The sequence below is a fragment of the Suncus etruscus genome, chromosome 1 (genome assembly GCF_024139225.1).
Source record: "Suncus etruscus isolate mSunEtr1 chromosome 1, mSunEtr1.pri.cur, whole genome shotgun sequence".
Taxonomy (NCBI): domain Eukaryota; kingdom Metazoa; phylum Chordata; class Mammalia; order Eulipotyphla; family Soricidae; genus Suncus; species Suncus etruscus.
The window spans coordinates 40,974,417-40,993,458 of record NC_064848.1 but is presented as its reverse complement, the minus strand read 5'-3'; the positions used below and the strand labels follow the sequence as shown (position 1 = coordinate 40,993,458).

The 19,042-nt window shown below is 34.5% G+C and overlaps 1 protein-coding gene across 4 annotated transcripts in view; it reads left to right on the top strand.

The window, feature by feature from the left end:
• NFIB (nuclear factor I B) overlaps positions 1-19,042 on the top strand; it is a 261,031-nt gene that overhangs the window by 169,336 nt on the left and 72,653 nt on the right. For all 4 annotated transcript variants that reach the window (XM_049769373.1, XM_049769371.1, XM_049769374.1 and 1 more), the window contains exons 4-6: positions 2,504-2,572; positions 8,911-9,031; positions 12,834-12,952. In XM_049769373.1, coding sequence (XP_049625330.1) covers positions 2,504-2,572; positions 8,911-9,031; positions 12,834-12,952 — 309 coding nt within the window. The remainder of the gene's footprint in view (positions 1-2,503; positions 2,573-8,910; positions 9,032-12,833; positions 12,953-19,042) is intronic.

The window sequence follows — 19,042 nt, the reverse complement described above, 5'->3', positions numbered from 1 at the left end:
GGTCACACCCTGCAGTGCTCAGGGGTTACTCCTGGCTCTACGCTCAGAAATCAGTTCTAGCAGGCTCGGAAGACCATTTGGGATGCTGGGATTTGAACAACTGTCCTTCTGCATGCAAGGCAAACACCTTAACTTCATGCTATCTCTCCAGCCCCATAAAGCACATTGAGTTATATTAAGGCATAAAATAGATAAATAAAATTGAGTCATTTTGTTGAAAAAAAAATGGAAATGGTAGTACAAGACTTTTACACAGGTATTTCTGAAAAACTTGAATGTTTAATGTAAAAAATGAGTATATTAGGTATCATTAAATACAGAAAAGAGGTATTATTTCTAAGTTGCTCAGGGGTTGGAAGAGGAGGATATAGTAGTTTATAAAGGAGTAGATGTTATTTGAAAGATGAGTAGTCTACAAAATTCAGTGCTGTGTAGATGGTTCATGCTTGCATATGGATTCCCTGAGTTCAATCCCAGCACCATCTGGGCTTCATAGCAATGACTGGAGTGTTTGAGGATCAAGCAGGGCGTAGCCTCTCAGGAGTATCATATGTGGCCTGAAAACATAAAAGATGTACCTAATGGTAACATTTTGTTCTCTTTTTAGAGTAGTGAATTGCAATGAGTCCTAAGATTCAAACGTCACCTGAGACCTCATGACTCTAATGTACTCTTTAATTCTGTTTCTAAAGAAGGTGATAGATGAGTATTAAAACAATGTTTCCTGGGGCCAGAGAGATAATAAAGCATGTGTTTTACATGCGGCTGATCCAGGTTCAATCTCTGGTACTGCTTATGGTTCATCAAGCAAGGAGTGAACAAAAAACCAGGACTAAGTTCTGAGCACAGCTAGGAATGCTCAGAAACAAAACCATGTTCATACTGCGTGGCTTCTTGGTTTATAAAGGTAAAACACACACACACACACACACACACACACACACACACACACACACACACACACACACACATGGTTTTTATTCCAGTAAAATTCCTAAATGAAGACTTGGGTATTAGTCTGAAACTGCCTAGAATCCTGTACATGTAATTGAGTATGATTGTTAGTGCTACGGGCTTAACCTAGTAACAGCCATGGCATACACACACATACACAAACACATACAAATATACATATACTTGAGAGATCCTGTTGTGTGCTGGTGGATAAGGATCATACAGGGTCAGGGATCAAACTCTGGAGCTTCCACATGCTAAGTATGTGCCCTACTCCTTGAGTTATCCTGTCTAGATTTTTATCTCATTAATTCTTAGAAATTAATTTATAAATGATAAAATGAAAGCACAAGTGTTTTGCAAGTGTGACCAAATACTGTGATGGGGAAGTAGGTTTGGGATCTTTGAGTTGTATGTACTATGTGGCTACAATATCCATGTCACACATCATTGCTTTGAATCTTATTCTTTGGCCAGCCTAAACAGCTTCCTTAACATATGATTAAATTGTCAGATCTTGGAATCTAAAGATGTTCTTCCTTGGGAGTATTGCATTCTTGAGGATTTTTTAAAATTACTTAATTTCTTCTTTGGGCATCAGGGAATGACCACATTTCTTCTTACAAGTCATCTCTCCTTCTGCACCCTCTGGGTCCCCCCACTATTTACCCTCCACACACCTCTGTACCCATCCTCTCCCCTACTGTCCCATAGAGCAGGAGGACATGACCAATTTTTTTTTTTTTTTTTTTTGTTTTTTGGGCCACACCCGGTAACGCTCAGGGGTTACTCCTGGCTATGTGCTCAGAAGTCGCTCCTGGCTTGGGGGACCATATGGGACGCCGGGGGATCGAACCGCGGTCCGTCTCCTAGGCTAGCGCAGGTAAGGCAGGCACCTTACCTCCAGCGCCACCGCCCGGCCCAATTTTTAAGGAAGTACTCATCTTTGGTCTAGGATAGACCTCAAGCAATCTTAAGATCTAAAAGGTAGGGGTAATGGTAACAGCCAATCACTTTTCTTTAAACAGGGAAGGATTTGTGAAAGAATAGTGGTTTCAAGAGATCTTTGAAGTGATTCTAACAAGGTGCTAATTGTGGTTGTGGTTTTCCTTTTCCTTTCTTCCTTCTCTTCTCTTTTCTTTTCTTTTTTTTTTTTTTTTTGAGGGAATTATATTTAATGGGTGGACCTTAGTCAACCAGGTGCTACTGAACTGAATGCTTTGAACAAGTGACCCTAACTTGTCATTTTTAAATGTGGATGTGGCAAATAAAAACATGCAGTTGCCTTTCACATTTAGAAAGGTAAGGAGAAAGTTGCCCTAGGAGATTATTTAGTATATTAATATAGGATTACCTACTATATAAATGTGCAACTTTTGTTTATCTGGGTCCAACTTGCATTCACAAGAGTTTTGTTTTTACTTTGTTGTAAGTATAATTGGTTTTGATTCTGACCTTGATGAAAAGCACTTGAATAAATTTTAGTGTTTAATCAGTGCTTTTCTTCCTGTTTATGTTAATCTTTTTCCTTTTGATGTTTTATTTTCAGGATACCTTGAGGACAGTTTTGTAAAATCGGGAGTCTTCAATGTATCAGAACTTGTGAGGGTATCCAGAAGTAAGTAAATATTTTATTAATCAACTATAGACTATGATAAAAATTATTGTATGTTTTGAACTTGAAATAAATATCAAGAGTAACTTCAAATTAAGAGAATTTGTAAAATGTCAGATCTTGGAATGAAATCATAAGTGAATATATTAATCTTATTTTCTAAAATGTTTGCATTAAAATCATCAAATTTTGGCATATAGGGAGGGTTATTTTTTTTTTTTAGCTATTCTCAATGCAATGCTGTTGGTAATGCAGTGGATGAACTGTTTGCTCCGTGACCATAGATGGTCGTTTAATTCAAAGGAAGTATGATTAATTAAATCTACTCCAGGTTGTTATGATAACCCACATAAGTTTCCTGTAGATAAGTGCTTTTTCTTACTAACGTTTTGGTGGGGGCTTGGAGATGTACAGGATATACACGCTAATATGCAAAGTGTAGAGGGATGCAGAAATTAACTTTGCAGATTGTAGTTGGATATAGATAGAAAGCATTGTTATCCAAAAACAATGGTCAATTGTTTTAACTGACCACTTCACCTGAGACACCATTCTTGGCAGGGTCGATGTTCACCTGACCAGCTCACTAAGTAAGGGGGAGATTTACTTGACCAATCTTTGAACTTCTTAATGTGTGCAAATATATCTAAGATATGGCTCTTGGCAGGCTCATTGTATTCGAGTAGGTAGCACATTTCTTCTTGCTCTTTTAGCATATGTAACTTTAAGGATGTGTTTTACCTGCTATCAAAAGTGTTTTTGAATTACAGTATTATTCTAATTTATAAGCCCAGACCAGTATGGTAGAAAGTTTTGAGTGAGAGGATGAGGAGGAGGTTAATGGGAGTTTGGATAGTTTTCAGCCATCTTAGGCCCAGAGTTTTAGGCCTGATTGTTCTGTGCTAGACCTGGCAGTGCTGGGGTAGAGCTGTGTGTTGCCAAACATAGAACTCACACCTCATCGTGCTAGGCATGAGCTCTGGCACTTGCTTACCACTATCTTCCCAACCCCTCTTTTTACATTTTGGATAGTCTCACTTGGAATAATGTTATTCAGATGTTAAAGCAGCTCTTCTGGTTCTTGTTTAAGATGTGTTTTTCGGGGGCTGGAGAGATAGCATGGAGGTAAAGTGTTTGCCTTTCATGCAAGAGGTCATCGGTTCGAATCCCAGCGTCCCATATGGTCCCCTGTGCCTGCCAGGAGCAATTTCTGAGCATGGAGCCAGGAGTAACCCCTGAGCACTGCCGGGTGTGACCCAAAAACCACAAAAAAAAAAAAAAAAAAAAAAAAAGATGTGTTTTTCATATAGGTTGAATTTAGATTTATAAACAAGAAGAACAAAGAAGCCAAAAAACAAAAACAAAAAACAAAAAACAAAGTAAGCCAAAAAGAACAAAGCAAGAGGAAATTACTGAGGGTCAAGTATAAGTGAAGAGTTAGAGCTCTGTTTGGTGAAGGAATCACCAAACTAGTAGTTGGCTATCTATGTCTTTTGAATGGTAATTTCTTCAGTACTTTGGGTTTCTCTGGAGCCAGAGGGATAGGAAAACTGGCAGTGTTTACCTTACAGGCCACCAAACCAGGTTTTAATTGTCAGAACTCTCCCTATGTGGTCCCATGAACATCAGCAGGAATGATCCCTGTGTGCAGAGCCAGAAAGAAGCCATGGGCACTATCAGGTGTGATTAAAACCAAAACAAAACAAAAATAGTTTGTCTTTCTAAAGTGGCTAATATATAGATATTGTATTTGAGGAAGTCAAATACATGACCTGTTAAGACCTTCAGTAACACTGCTCTGAGTTAAGTGAAGTGGATATGCATGTTTCCAAAGGACTCTGACATTGGCTATTTACTTAGGTTAGTGTAGGATGGAATATAATATCCTGTGAACCAGTGAACTACATCTATGGCCACATCTATGCTAGTCTGTTGACCAAGTAAACCAGTGAACCCTGTGTGTTTTTCCTGATTAATTTGTTGTGTGTGAAGGACTCTGGAATTTGAAACTTTTATGATCATTAATTTTAATTCAGGAAGAAACATACCTGACATATTACTTCTTTCTGGTATCACATAAAGTAGAGGATATTTGAAGTTGTATATGTTCCTCCACAGCTTCCATAAAGGGTATTCCTTCACAGCCTCTAACACAGTTTTTAGTAGAGGGAGGCAATGCTGATGAGATGTTCTGATTTTTTTGTTCTTTGTGTGTTTGGGGGGCACACCAGACAGCACTCAGCGGTTACTTCTAGCTCTGCACTCAGAAACTGCTCCTGGCAGCTCGGAGGACATATGGAATGCCAAGGATCAGACCCGAGACCATTCTGGATTGGCCACATGCAAGGCAGCCTATGTCTGATTTATTTTTTTATTTAAATTAATACTTTTCTAAGTTTCATAATGTATTTTAATTCTTTCTATTACAATAATAGAAGTCCTGTGTCAGAAATATTATTTTTTTATCTTGTCAGAAAGAACAAACTCCATATTTGCGGCTGGAGTGATAGCAAAGTAGGTATGGTGTTTGCCTTGCACATGGTTGACCTGGGTTTTATCTCCAGCATCACATATGATTTGAGCTTGCCAGGAATAATTCCTGTGCTCAGAGCTAGGAGTAACCTCTGAGAATTGCTGGATATGGCCCACCCCACCCCCCCCAAAAAAAAAACAAAAAAAAATTAAAAGAACAAAAATTCTGTCAGAGAATCATATCAAAACTTTTATAAGGTAGAACAATATACTGTAAAAGTCTAAAATATAAGAAGTAGGTTTAAATAAATTTCTATAATAATTTAGAAATGATTTAAATTAGCATTCTTTATTCTTTCTTAATTTATACTATGATTTCTTGGAGGTTTTAAAGTTATATATCATAACAAACATTACTGATTTGTAATTATTACATAATCATATATATTTCATTAATTTATTCATCAAACATTTATTTTCTACTATATATATGAATAGGTATCTTGGAAATGCTTGACAATTTATTCTCCAAAGTGTTTTAATATATCCACATTATAATCTTATTTACACAGTTAACCCTCGTTGTTGATGAAATAAGGGTTTGCTAAGTAAACATAAACTTCAATACAAACTCATATGCTATATATCACAAATTCTGTCTCCTTGAGGGTTTACAGTATGCTAATGGTTTCTGTCCTCTAGGGCTTTACTATCATTTGACCCACTAATGTGATGTTGACTTTAGCTAATGAAGCTGTTCAGTTTTAGGATAGTGATCTTTCTGCCAAATGATATTATCTCTATTTAAAAGTTAATTTAGGATCAGCTTTTGGAGTGAGAAGAACAATATGAGAGGTTAAGGGTTGGCCTTTAACCCTTAGAATCTGTTTGGAGCTTCGTTTCTCAGAGGATATTGGCATCCTTTTAAATATGATTTGCAGCATTCAGACTTCAGCTTTCTGGGAGAGGTGCTAATGCTGATGTTTGCATCTGATGTAAATTCTCACAGAAGCTTTTAATCAGGAATATCTGCCTGAGACTTGCTGTTCTCACTTGATCCATATTATTAAATAAGATTTGTGTGTGCTGCTTCTAATTTGTCCATAGTTATTATTACTGTTCTCTTCTTTTTATAATCTCCAATTAATGTCAGAATGCACACTAAATTATTTTAGTGCTCCCTTATAAATATGTAGATAAATTTACTACTACTAACTGTTATTATTATAACTTGTTTTCTTGAGATTCTGAAACAATCATTCTAGAATAAAATGTAGGAAAACAAGATTTCTAGAGATATCATTTTACTAAAATTATACTTATTATATTTTTGGTCAAAATTTTGGTCAAAAATGTTGACGCTCATGCAAAATATATTAAATATAAAGCTTGGATTTTTGCCTATTACATAGGCTTAATAAATTGCAAAATAGTCTCTAAATAAGATAATATTTTAGTCTCCTCTTAATAGTTTAATTATTTGAATTATATCCATTACTGTTTATGGAAGTCAGATTGCTTTTCTTCATTGAATCCTTTTGTGCCCTCCCATTGAATACCTTCTAGCACATACCTTGCTTTCCAATGTCACACAGAACATGATTCTAATAATAAACTTTAAAGCATGTGGTTACTGTGGGACTTCTTACCTTGCATTTTATTTTAACCGCTGGTGTACCTCAAGCCACTACAAACAACTACATTTTAGCTGACCAAAGAATTTAAGCCCTTAAGCATAGTTACACATCGAATACAAATATTTTCTGTGTAAAATAAGCTTAAAGGATTTTACATAAAGAGAACAATCAGCAAAAGGTGGAAGCTCTGGAAGTTTCAAGGAAGACTAAATGTGTACATATTTATTTTTTAATTGGAAAAGGGAATGTTCATTTTCTATTTCTTGATTATACTCTGCAATAAAGCATGTGCCTCCTAATATGATGTTTCTCAAAATTCTTTACATTAATTTTGGCTTGCCTGTTGTTGAAATACAATTTATCTGATAAGGGTCACATTTAGTGAGTTATCAAAAATCCTGAATGAAGGGGTCAAATCCTTAACATCTAGAATTTTTTTTGAATATTTTCTTGTAGCAAATCTCAGAGGTTCCCAAATTTTGTTGTCATAACCCCAGAGTTTCATTTTGTTTGTTTGTTTTGGGGCCACACCCAGTGGCACTCTTGAGTTACTCCTGGCTCTGAGCTCACTCCTGGCAGGCTCTGAGGAACATATGGGATACCGGGGATGTAACCTAGGTAGGATGCATGTAAGGCAAACACCCTATCTACTGTGATATCACTCCAGCTTCCAGAGCACATTTCTTTTATTGTTTTTGGGTAACACTAAGTGACATTCAGGGGTTACTCTTGGCTATGTGCTTAGAAATTGCTTCTGGCTTGGGAGACCATATAGGATGCCAGGGGATCAAACCACGGTCTGTCCTAGGTTAGCACATTGCACCACTGCTCTGGTCCCCCAGAGCACATTTTTATAAGACCTTTTGAATGGCTGGTGAAGCAAATTAATTATTTGTTAGCACTAGACCTGATACGAATCTGCTTATGCTTATTCCTGCAGTATGCACTCCAAACTTCCTTTGTCACCTTACTTCTCCAAAGTTAAGTGTCAGCTGTGACTTATCCTCAATCTTCCTGGACCATTCAAGCCTCTATTGTATTCTTTTTCCTTTGAAACCCTATAGCATTGATCATGTAGTTGTTTGTAGCTGTCTTATTATGATCTTCATTAGGCTGTCATCTAAGTTTTTCATAAATAATTTAATTTTCCCAGTTACTGCCTGATATATTTCAAGAAGGGCCTGTAAGACTATTTGTGTCCCTTGAAGCACCTGCCAATAATGGCTACAATCAATATATCTTTGGATGAACATACTTTCTGAAACTAGATTTTGTGTTACCTCTTTGTTTGCTTTTATTTAACCGGTTTCATCAGTGCTAATATATATATAAACTGCCAATAAAAAATTTGGGGAGAGAAAGCAAAGAAGGACATAGACTCAGATAGATTGAACCCTTATGTACTAAGCATTATGCTGAGTTTTTGAGACCCCCTTACTTTATTTCCTTCTTAATTTATCATGTGAAATAAGTTATTATTCTCACTTTATAGTTTGGGAGACTGAGGCATAGAGCTCACAGTGAAAGTGGAAACTCAAACTAGCAGGCTATTCTTTCTAAGACTCTATTTGTAACATAATATACTGTTTCACATACTGATTTATTCAAGGTATCTAGAAACATTTGAGATGTTTGATCAGATGTAATTCATTGAATGACAACTAATGGTTATACAAAAAAATCTCACTACTTAGTATGTTAGCACATTTAAAAATATTTACCGATTTACAGAGAAATATCTTTCAGTAAAAAAAACTCTGAAAGTATATGTTAAATACTTTATAAAGTTAAGCAAAAAAAATTTTTTTTTTGTTTTAGGACACTAAAACCTTAGCTCTGCACTAAGATTACTTAGGCTCAAGGGACCAGATGGGTGCTGGGAATGGAACCTGGATAAACCACATAGAAGGCAAATACCCTACCTACCTGCTGTGCTATCCTTATGGCTCCTTAGCAAATAATTTTAAAAACATAAAGCATATTTATTTAAAAAATCATACCTGCCATTTATATATAAAATTATGTATGAATTTGGAAGTGGGACTAGGCTCTTGTACATATTTGTCTATTTATTTATATGCCTGCTCTAACAAGGATTATATCTCTTAATTTAGAAATTAATTAATAAAAGTTTGATTTTTCCTTACTGTGGAACATAACAGGTTGCTTTATTGAATGGAGCTGACAAGTGTACATAGCATTCCCAATACTTCTTTCTGTTTTGTTCCTTAGCGCCCATAACCCAGGGAACTGGAGTCAATTTCCCAATTGGAGAAATTCCAAGTCAGCCGTACTATCATGACATGAACTCGGGGGTCAATCTGCAGAGGTCATTGTCTTCTCCACCAAGCAGGTAATTGAATGAGAGTTACTCTTTTTTTAAATATAATTTTTATTTTAATCATAGTGGCTTACATATCGTTCACAGTAATATTCCAGGTACATATAACATTGAATCAGGGGAATTCCCATCACTGAATTGTCCTCCCTCCACCTCCATTCCCACCCTGCCTCTCATAGCCTCCACCCAAACCCCAGGGGCTGCTAGAATGAGTGGTCCCCTCTGTGTCTAGTTTATTACTTAGTGATCTTATAAATGTTTGTTCTTGGTACCTCGATTACTTCCCCCTCTCAAACTCTTTTTTAAGCTAATATGCATATAAGTGAGTGGAAATATATGCAACTAGATTGACAAGTAGAGAGAATGGGAAAGCAAAGCAAATAATTCAATTTTTAAAATTTCTTGTTTTATACACTTTTAATTTTTTCTGACTCAGATATTTTTGCTATTTAAAAATTAAATGTACTTGGGAGCTTTATTTTATCTTTTAAATGTACAGGGAACTTTATTTTATCTTTTATAAACAACAAAACTCAGTCGTCAGTGAAAACTATAGTGATTCTTAGAGGGAAAGGGGGGAGGAATGAGAAGACAGATTTTTTGAAGTTGGGACAGCAATGGAATTTTGGTGGTGGGAACGATAACAATTATAAACATGGAGCGGTGTTAGACTAAACCCCTGAATTTCCCTAATGTGTGAATCAATAATGCATCAGTGAAAAACTAAAAACTGTAAAAAAGAAAGTATTTATTGAGTAACAGGGTATTGTGAAAATGTATTACACTGCTCTGTGGAATATTATAATTCTATAATTTAACTAATTATAGGGGGAAACTTTAAAAATAATATTGTCATGTCAGTGAGATCTGGATGTGCTTGATCTATCCTGGTACCTTTTTCCTTTCTCTACATCCAAGATGGAATGATGAAACATGAACATAGAATGCTTTTATTTACATAACTTAAATGTAAAAGGATTTAATCAAAGTCACAATTTTCTAAGTTTTTGTCAGTTAATTTTATTTTGTTAGTTCTCACTTAGCAATGATATTGCTGCCTGTTCTGATATTTGGTTTAACCAGGATTTCATTGGGAGTAGCTAAAGAGAGGTCACTTGCTCTATAGTTCTATATTGACATTCTCATTTTTTCTCTATTTCTAATTTTAATTTCAGCTTCATAGTAGTAGTTAGAAAAACATTTACTATTTAAAATAGATCCTGATAAATAGCTTCAAATTATTTTGTGCATATGATCATGGTAATAGATTAGTAAAGACATAATAGGACCAATTAATGAGAAACCAAATAAGTAAATATTACAGATTTTTTTCATCTCTAAAGAACCAAATCAGTTTTTAGAACACTAATATTTATGATAAAACATAAGAATACATGAAATCTGCCATTTAAATTTTATAATGCACTTAAAAATAAGTATTTGAGTCATTATTCCTATGTAGGTTACAAACATACTTGGATGCTTATAAACTTAAGCTCGTTTATATCATTTATAGTTAACATATTTTTATATTACAAAATAAGGTAATTTGGTTTATTGATATTAAAGTTGTGAGATGTTGAGATTCAATACAGACATGTCTATGGTCATTCTATATCGTTTAGAGATATAATTAAATTTTTCAAAGCACCTCTATTATCTTATGAATATTTTCCCTCCTTTAAAAATTTAAATATGTATTTGCCACTGACTCACAGATGGAATATTGATTTAGTGGAAGGTTAATAAAAGGGTACATTTGAGTTGGAGAAGTAGTTCAAAGGTTTGGTGCTTATGATTTGCATGCAGGAAGCCCATATTGCATCCTTGGCACCATTTTGTGTCCCCCCCCCCCCCCCGCCAAGTATCCCTAAATGTAGTCCCTAAACTTAGAGTTGGATATAGATTCCTGAGCATCTTCCAAATGAAAGAAAACAAAAAGAATTTCTAACTATTGATGCCATAGAAAGAGTCTGAAGAATTATTATTCAATCCCACTATTACTTAGCTTAGAAAGTCTGAAGAATTATTATTCAATCCCACTATTACTTACTTGTTAACCCTGGGACTATGAATCAAATACTAATCACAAGTAACCTGTGAACTAGGCATGTATATGCTATTAAGGGCTTGTTAGTGGTGTAGTAGAGAGAGCATAGACTTGGGGAAGCCAGAAAACCTTTCTGTATTAGTCCTCTTCCTAAACTTCCCAGGAGCAATTCTTAAAAGTCTCCTGATTTGACTTTACTCTTGTAAGGAAAGATCAGATCAGCATATTTGTGCAATTTTTGAGGTCCTTTCTAACTCAAATTTCTGATGTTTATTATCACTGAAGAAAGTTATTTTAGAAATTGGGGTTAGAGCAATAGCACAATGTTAGGGCATTTTTCTTGCATGTGGCTGACCCAGGATGGACCTGGATTTGATCTCCAGTGTTCCATATGGTCCCCTAAGTCAGGAGCGATTTCTGAATGCATAGCAAGGAGTAACCCCTGAGTATTATCAGGTGTGGCCCCAAAACAAAAAACAAATAAAAAAAATGAAAGTTTTTTTTATAAATAGATTAGTTTTTCACTGCCATATAGGTATAGGTAAGCTATTTTAATGTAAAGAAAAAAGCATCATTTTTATAGTCATAATTATCTCTAATAGGGCATGCCTATTATATATACCTGGTAATAATTTCTAAATATTTACTATTTAAAATAACAAAGATGAATAATATTTTATTTATTAAAATATATCATTTTAAATGTAAGCAATTTGGTTTCAATATGATAATATTTGTCTTTAATGACAGGTCTTAAAATTAAAGGATTATTACTGATATATCCATAAAGTGAATTTCTTATGTGTATGAGACATAGGTTCAATGTCCAGCACTATTCACATCACACACAATAAATGAATGATAACTTAATTTTTCAAGAAAAGTATAAGGAGGGGCCAGAAAGATAGCACAGTGGTAGGGCGTTTGCCTTGCAAGCAGCCGACCCAGGACGGATGGTGGTTTGAATCCTGGCATCCCATATGGTCCCCTGAGCCTGCCAGGAGCAATTTCTGAGTGCAGAACCAGGAGTAACCCTGAGTACTGCTGAGTTGACTCAAAACAAAACAAAGCAAAACAAAAACAGTAAGGAATAATATATAAAAGTAGCTTATAATAATTAAAATGCTATAAAAATTTGAGATTGTTAGTTTATACAATTATTATTTAATAAGTATTTTCTAAATGCCAGCCACTAAACTAAGAGCTATATATTTATAAGTCATTTAATACTCTCCACCCTACCCTTTGAGTTAGACTTTATTACTTCTATTTTCCAGGTGATAAAACTGAATTTAGGAAAGTTGAGAAGTTTACTATGAGCAAAGTTACAAGTGGCCTAGCCAAGATTTGCTAGTAAGCCAGTCTGACTCCAGCACCCATCTTTACTTTGCTTTATTTTACCTTTGAATGAATATAAAAGAATTTTACTGGTGATGGCAAGTTCTATACAGATGAACATTGTTAGTATTTATCGTCATGGTTAGAGTCAATTATAATCTTTGTAGTAACTTTAAAATTGGTCTATAAATTATATTTAAATTTACATTTTTATTTGGTTTCGGGGATATACCCAGTCTTGCTGAAGCTACTTTCACTTCAGTGCTTAGGGGACCATATTTGGATATTCTTTCAAAATGATTCTGAGACATGATTATCTGTGCTTATGGAAAATCTTCAAAGTAAGAATTTTCTCATTATTTAACTTCTAATGCTATTCATCTTTTTTTAAAATACCATTAGTGTAATTGTTGCCTTATTTTACAGCAAAAGACCCAAAACTATATCCATAGATGAAAATATGGAACCAAGTCCCACAGGAGACTTTTATCCTTCTCCGAATTCACCAGCTGCTGGAAGTCGAACATGGCATGAAAGAGATCAAGGTAAGTAAAAAAGGAAATAATTTTAGGAATGTTAGAATAAAATGTTAGCTCATTTATTTATATATATACGTATATATAGTTTTGATTTTTGGCCATACCCAGTGATGCTCAGGAGTTACTACTGGCTATGTGCTTAGAAATAGCTCCTGGCTTGGGGGAACATATGGGATGCTGGGGGATGAAACTGTGGTCAGTCCTGGGTCAGCCACGTGCAAGGCAAATACCATATTGCTGTGCCATTGCTCTGGCGTCTATTTAGATAATTTTTAAAAAATAATTAGCTATGCTTTCTTTACAAAATATTTACAGATGGGCTGTAGAGACAGTACCGCAGGTAAGGCACTTCCCTTGAATGTGGCCAACCTGGGTTTGATTCTTGGCACTACAGATTAGCACTACACTTTTTATAGCCTTGCCTAGGATGATCCCAGAGTAGAAAGTTAAGAGTAAGCCCTGAGTATAGTCAAATCCTCCCCTTCAAAAAAAGTTACAATGAAGTTATTTTTTATGATAATGTACTAGAAGCCAGGATGTGGATCAGCAGTACAGCACTTGCCATATATGTGTGAGTTCCTAAATCCCCAGCAGTTAAAGAAAAATAATGTAGTGATCAAATGTTGCAAAATGTTAGAAAAATTCTATATTCTACATATTTATTAAACTTTTTCCTAGCCAAATGTTCTTTTTTAGAGTCTCCAATTATACATGTGAAGGATTATGGTCTCTTTATAGTACTTTCTTGGGTTTCAGCACAACTACATACTCTGACTTAATTATACCACTTTGCTTTTCTCTGTGGAGCATTTCATACCTAAATCTGAAGCAATTTGTGGAGGTCAGGTACTAACAGTTCACATTCAATGGTGCAATGGTGCCATAGCTCTTCTTCTTTTTCTTCTTAATCTTCTTCTTCTTCTTCTTCTTTTTTTTTTTTTAGTTTTTGGGTCACACTCCTGGCTCTATGTTCAGAAATTGCTTCTGGCAGGTTCAGGGGACCATATGGGATGCCGGGATTTGAACCACTGACCTTCTGCATGAGAGGCAAACACCTTACCTCCATGCTATCTCTCCAGCCCCCATGCCATAGTTCTTTTTGGAAATAGATGCAAGATAATAAGTACCAGTATAGCATAAAAATTTTTGTGTTGGGGCTGGAGCGATAGCTCAGTGATAGGGTGTTTGCCTTGCATGCGGTCTATCCAGGACTGACTTGGGTTCTATTCCCAGTGTCCCAAATAATCCCCCCAAGCTAAGCATGATTTCTGAGCATATAGCCAGGAGTAACCCCTGAACATCACCAGATGTGCCCCCCCTAAAAAAAACCAAAGAAACTTTGTGTCTTTGTCAATCAAGTTTGCTTTCTAGAGAAAATGACTGCCTTCTCAGAAAAATACTTTAAAATGTGTTTTATTTGTCTCTCTGAATTCAGAGTTCATTCTTTTTTTTTCCTTTGGAGAGAAGGTATTAATGATAAGAATGTCTGTGAGAATCAAAACTAGAGATTTTATACTTGTCAAGTATGCGTACTATCTTTGAGCTACCTTCCTGATAATTTTTATTCATAAAGTCATTAAAGATAAATAAATCCCACTACACATATGCCTCTTTGCTACAAATAAAGGGATATTATTTAATATAAAAATTGAGAATTAACTGCACATTTTTAGGTTTATGTACAAATATTATTTCTACCAGCAATGTAAAACATATTTGAAATTTTTAAGTAAAATTCTGCATTTTACTAAAAAATTAAAAGATAGTAGCTCATTGTCATTTATTTTCAGCTCACAATTTAGGTGGGATTTCTTAGAGTTGGGGCATATTAGGTTGAATGATCTCAGGAGATCATTAATTTGAAACTCAGCACAAAGAAAAAGTCAATTCTTTATCACAACTCCTTTTTGCTCTCCAATCATTAATATTATTAGTACTAAAATATTTTTGTCAGGAATCAAACCTAGGGAATCTTACAACTAAACTATATATGTTTATGTGTAATACACACATATACATATAGATATTCCTGTTTATAATTTATAAAAGTAATGGTTAGGTGACTGAGTGATAGCACATCGGCAGGGCATTAGGCTTGCATGTGGCTGACCCAGGACAGACCCAGACCCAGGGTTTGATCTCTGGCATCCCATATGGTCCCCCAAGCCAGGACCTATTTCTGAGCACATAGCTAGGAGTAACCCTTGAGCATCACTGGGTGTGGCCCAAAACACAAAACAAAAAAATAATGTTTAATGGAGTTTAAAGACAAGGGAAAATTCTTCATGAATGAATTAGGCTTTGAGTAGTGTATGTCACCATACTTTTCAAAGGTATTTTTTTTTCTAGACAGGAAAGAGAGCAGATAGACAAAGATAAGGACTATGGTGGGGAAAAGATGTTAGTAAATGATTGGGCATGGATGCATGTGGAAGCAAGTAATGAGTAATGACATGAATCATTTTGTTTCTTTGTGACCATATCCTTTGTGATTAGTGGTCTCTCCTGGAAGTGCTTAGAGGACCATCTGTGGTTGTTTACATTGAATTGGTGTTGGCCACATGCAAAACAAGTGTCTTACCTCATATACGATATTTCTGGCCCACTAGTGAGCATTTTATGAAAGGTCTCAAGAATCATCTGGAGAATTTAGGCTCTTTGACTCTTTTTCCCACAGAAACCTAGTGTCATCCCTCCATCTTCGCCCCATCTATTTCTGGACAGTAGAAAATATAACTTTAAAGAATATTAGCCATATTAGCCATCACTCCCTTGCTTCAGTAACTCCTGACTACTTTCACGAGAAAATCAGAGTTCCTTTGTATGACCAACAAACATTTGCTTCATGTATTTGCTTCTCATACTTCTCATATGTAAACTCTGCTTTGTTTAGATTTGGGAATGTGAAACCAAGATCTTTGTATAAATCATGTCCCCACTGAAAGATTTCTTGACTAATTTTTTATCTGGCACATTCTTTGTCTTATTTCAGATACTGACCTACACTATTGAATTTCACTAAAAATCACATCACACTGTTTATTTGTTTGTTTTTGACATCCTATGTTCTTCCTACTTTACATTTATATTTTGTTATAGACTGATTTATGGAATTATCTAAATCTGCCTACACTAGGTTACGTATCTTATCTATTTTGGCCGTTATTCTAATAAATACTTAATGCCAGGTATAGAATTGCTGTTTAGTAGGAGCACAATAAATATTTATTAGACAAATGAAACATTGTTAGAACAGGAGTCTTTTGAGTAAAGCAAAGAAATAATTGGGACTTCCATAGGAGTTGCAGAAGTGAGAATAAAAACAAAACCCTCAAACCTTTATATTTTATTCCTTGTTTAACTGACATTGTCAATTTATTCTAAACAAAGCCATATTTTCCTTTGCAGAAAATTATCCTGGAATAGATTCTAATAGTAATAATAATAACACTGTGAATGGGAGGGAATGGATGTGTTGTTCAGAAGTGTAGGTGTTCTTTATTATACAGAGTGTCACTTTGTAAGAATTGATTCCTCTTTCAGACTATTGAATAAAGCCAATCACAAATCATATTATAAAACATTTTTGAAAAGTAGAAGGGAAACTGTCATTCTTCCTCTGTAAAATCATTGTATTGTCTTGGTGATTTTCTTTTGTCAAGATGACTAGAATTATTGGAGAAGTCTGTAAAGGCATATTATCTTAAGAGTAAAGAAGAATGATCCATTCTCAAATGTGCTTAAGAAAACTCTGTCACTTTAATTTCTGAAGACCCTAAAGACATTGTAATGTGCACAATAAGCCATTGTAGAAAGAAGACTTAAACTACAATGAAAAAATGAGGGCAGAACAGAGCTATCTTTATAAATTGGTTAAGCCAAAAACAGTCCTTTTGTTCTTCAAAAATTGCTCTAAAATTTTGCAAAGGAAAATATCCATTGGTTGTTCTAGTCCATCTTTAATTATTCTTTGACATACTTGCCTGTTCTGAGGGGGCTTTTCTAAAGGACATGTAAGTACCACTCAGTATCTGTAATGATTGTCACTTACCCTTGTTGTCTTCTTGATATAGAGTTGCTACTTACGGGCTGATTAAAATGCACTTTTATGTCTAATTTGCAAAATGGTTAAATTTTTCTATAATTTACAATCTATGACATGTTCCTTTTTATTAATTCTTCATCACTTTCACAAGAATTATTTTTAATATGTTAGAATTAAAGACAGAAAAAGTAAAAAAAATACATGGCTTTTACTTATCAAACATCAACTTAAACTATTGAGATTTATGCCAAGCTGGTAAAAACAAAAGTGTAATATGACCAGTAACTTAACAATTCTATTTTAAATATTAATTATTTATGTTTTAATATTATAATATATTAATATTATAAATGATCACTATGTTTTAATTTTAATTTTATTTTAGCATAATATAACCACAGTTTATTTATATCTTCTTTTTATTTTTAAATATACAAGTTATACAAGTAGCAATTTTTTGATTGTAAAATTGATAGTTTTATAAATTCAACAATACTTTTATAGCTTAAATTTCTTCTGATCAATAATTACAGAAATTAAATAAATCAGCCTTTCCATTTTGTAATACTTTTATTTTTACTTTAAATTTTTTTATACACAAAGAAGGAAAAGAAATTTCAAATAAAAGTACAAATGAAAAAAGGAATTTCTAGCCACTATTTCTTTCCTAAAATCTAGAATTTTTTCTTCCTTACTTTTAATTCCCTAATCTGAATGAGTTTACCTCACTTTTAGACTTTCTTTTGGAATACTTTTTCCCAATATATATATTACTTATTTTGGCCCACACTTGGTGATGCTCAGGGATTAGTCCTGGCTATAGACTCAGAAATTGCTTCTGGCTTGGGGGAACATATGGGATGCCCTGGGATCAAACCACGGTTTGTCCTGGGTCAGCTGCATACAAGGCAAATGCCATACCACAGTGCCATCACTCTGGTCCTCTTTTCCCCAATATTTTTAATTTTAATGGTTAATATGCCAGGCTACTTTATAAAAGTTGTATTAGGGAAATATGTTTTATTCCAGTGCTTATTACCCTACACAATTTAATAATACCCGAGATATTGTCTTCTTTGAGTACCTACTACCTATCTCTAGTTAATTAAGAGGCTTGATTTCTGGTGATGATTATTTTTTAAAATTTTTAAATAATCATTGTAGATAGTAGAAAAAAGAGAAACAAATTCAATATTTTTCTTTCAATTTATTTTCATGTTACTAAATGTAATGGTACTTCAGTACTCAGTAAAGTGTATGCTGAATAACTGAAGTATTCTTTGAGCGTTATAACTTTGCCACTTCTATTAAAATAATAGAAGATATCCAAGTATGAAAGTAAAATTTCTAAAGTATTATTCCATAGACATTTAGTATTGTGATAAGTATATTCATAATGTGCAACTAGGGGTTTCTAAATAAAAATCCAACAAATTTTTAGTCAGGTCAACATTTAAGTAATATGTAGTCTTAAAAAATAGTAAGTTATTCCTAGGGATGTACCCTAGGAACACAAAAACACAATACAAAAATGCCCTCTGCACAAATATACTTATCAGTACTATTTACAGTAGTAAGAATCTGAAAAAAATACTATGTGCCCAACCACAAATGAGTGGCTAAAGAAATTGTGGTATATCTATAATGGAAAACTATGCAGCTATTAGAGAAAACGAAGTCATAAAATTTGCCAATCATGGAAACTCTTATGCTGAGTGAAATGAGCCAGAGGAAGAGGGATAGATATTAGAATAGTCTATGCTGTGGTATATAAGAAAAATAAAAGCCAGTACAGTAATGATATCCAGAGGCAATAGCGATAAGGGCTGGAAGGACCAGCTCATGACAAGAAGCTTGTCACAAAGAGCAGTGAATGCAGCTAGAGCAGGAACCACAATGATAATTAGCATGCCAATGATAGTGAAGGACAGAAGCTGAACTCCTGCCTGAGAGACAGGCAAGGGTTTGGGGTGGGGGAGGGAAATAAGAGGACATTGGGTGGGAATATCACACTGGTAAATGGTAGTGTACTTTCTCTGACTAAAAACCCA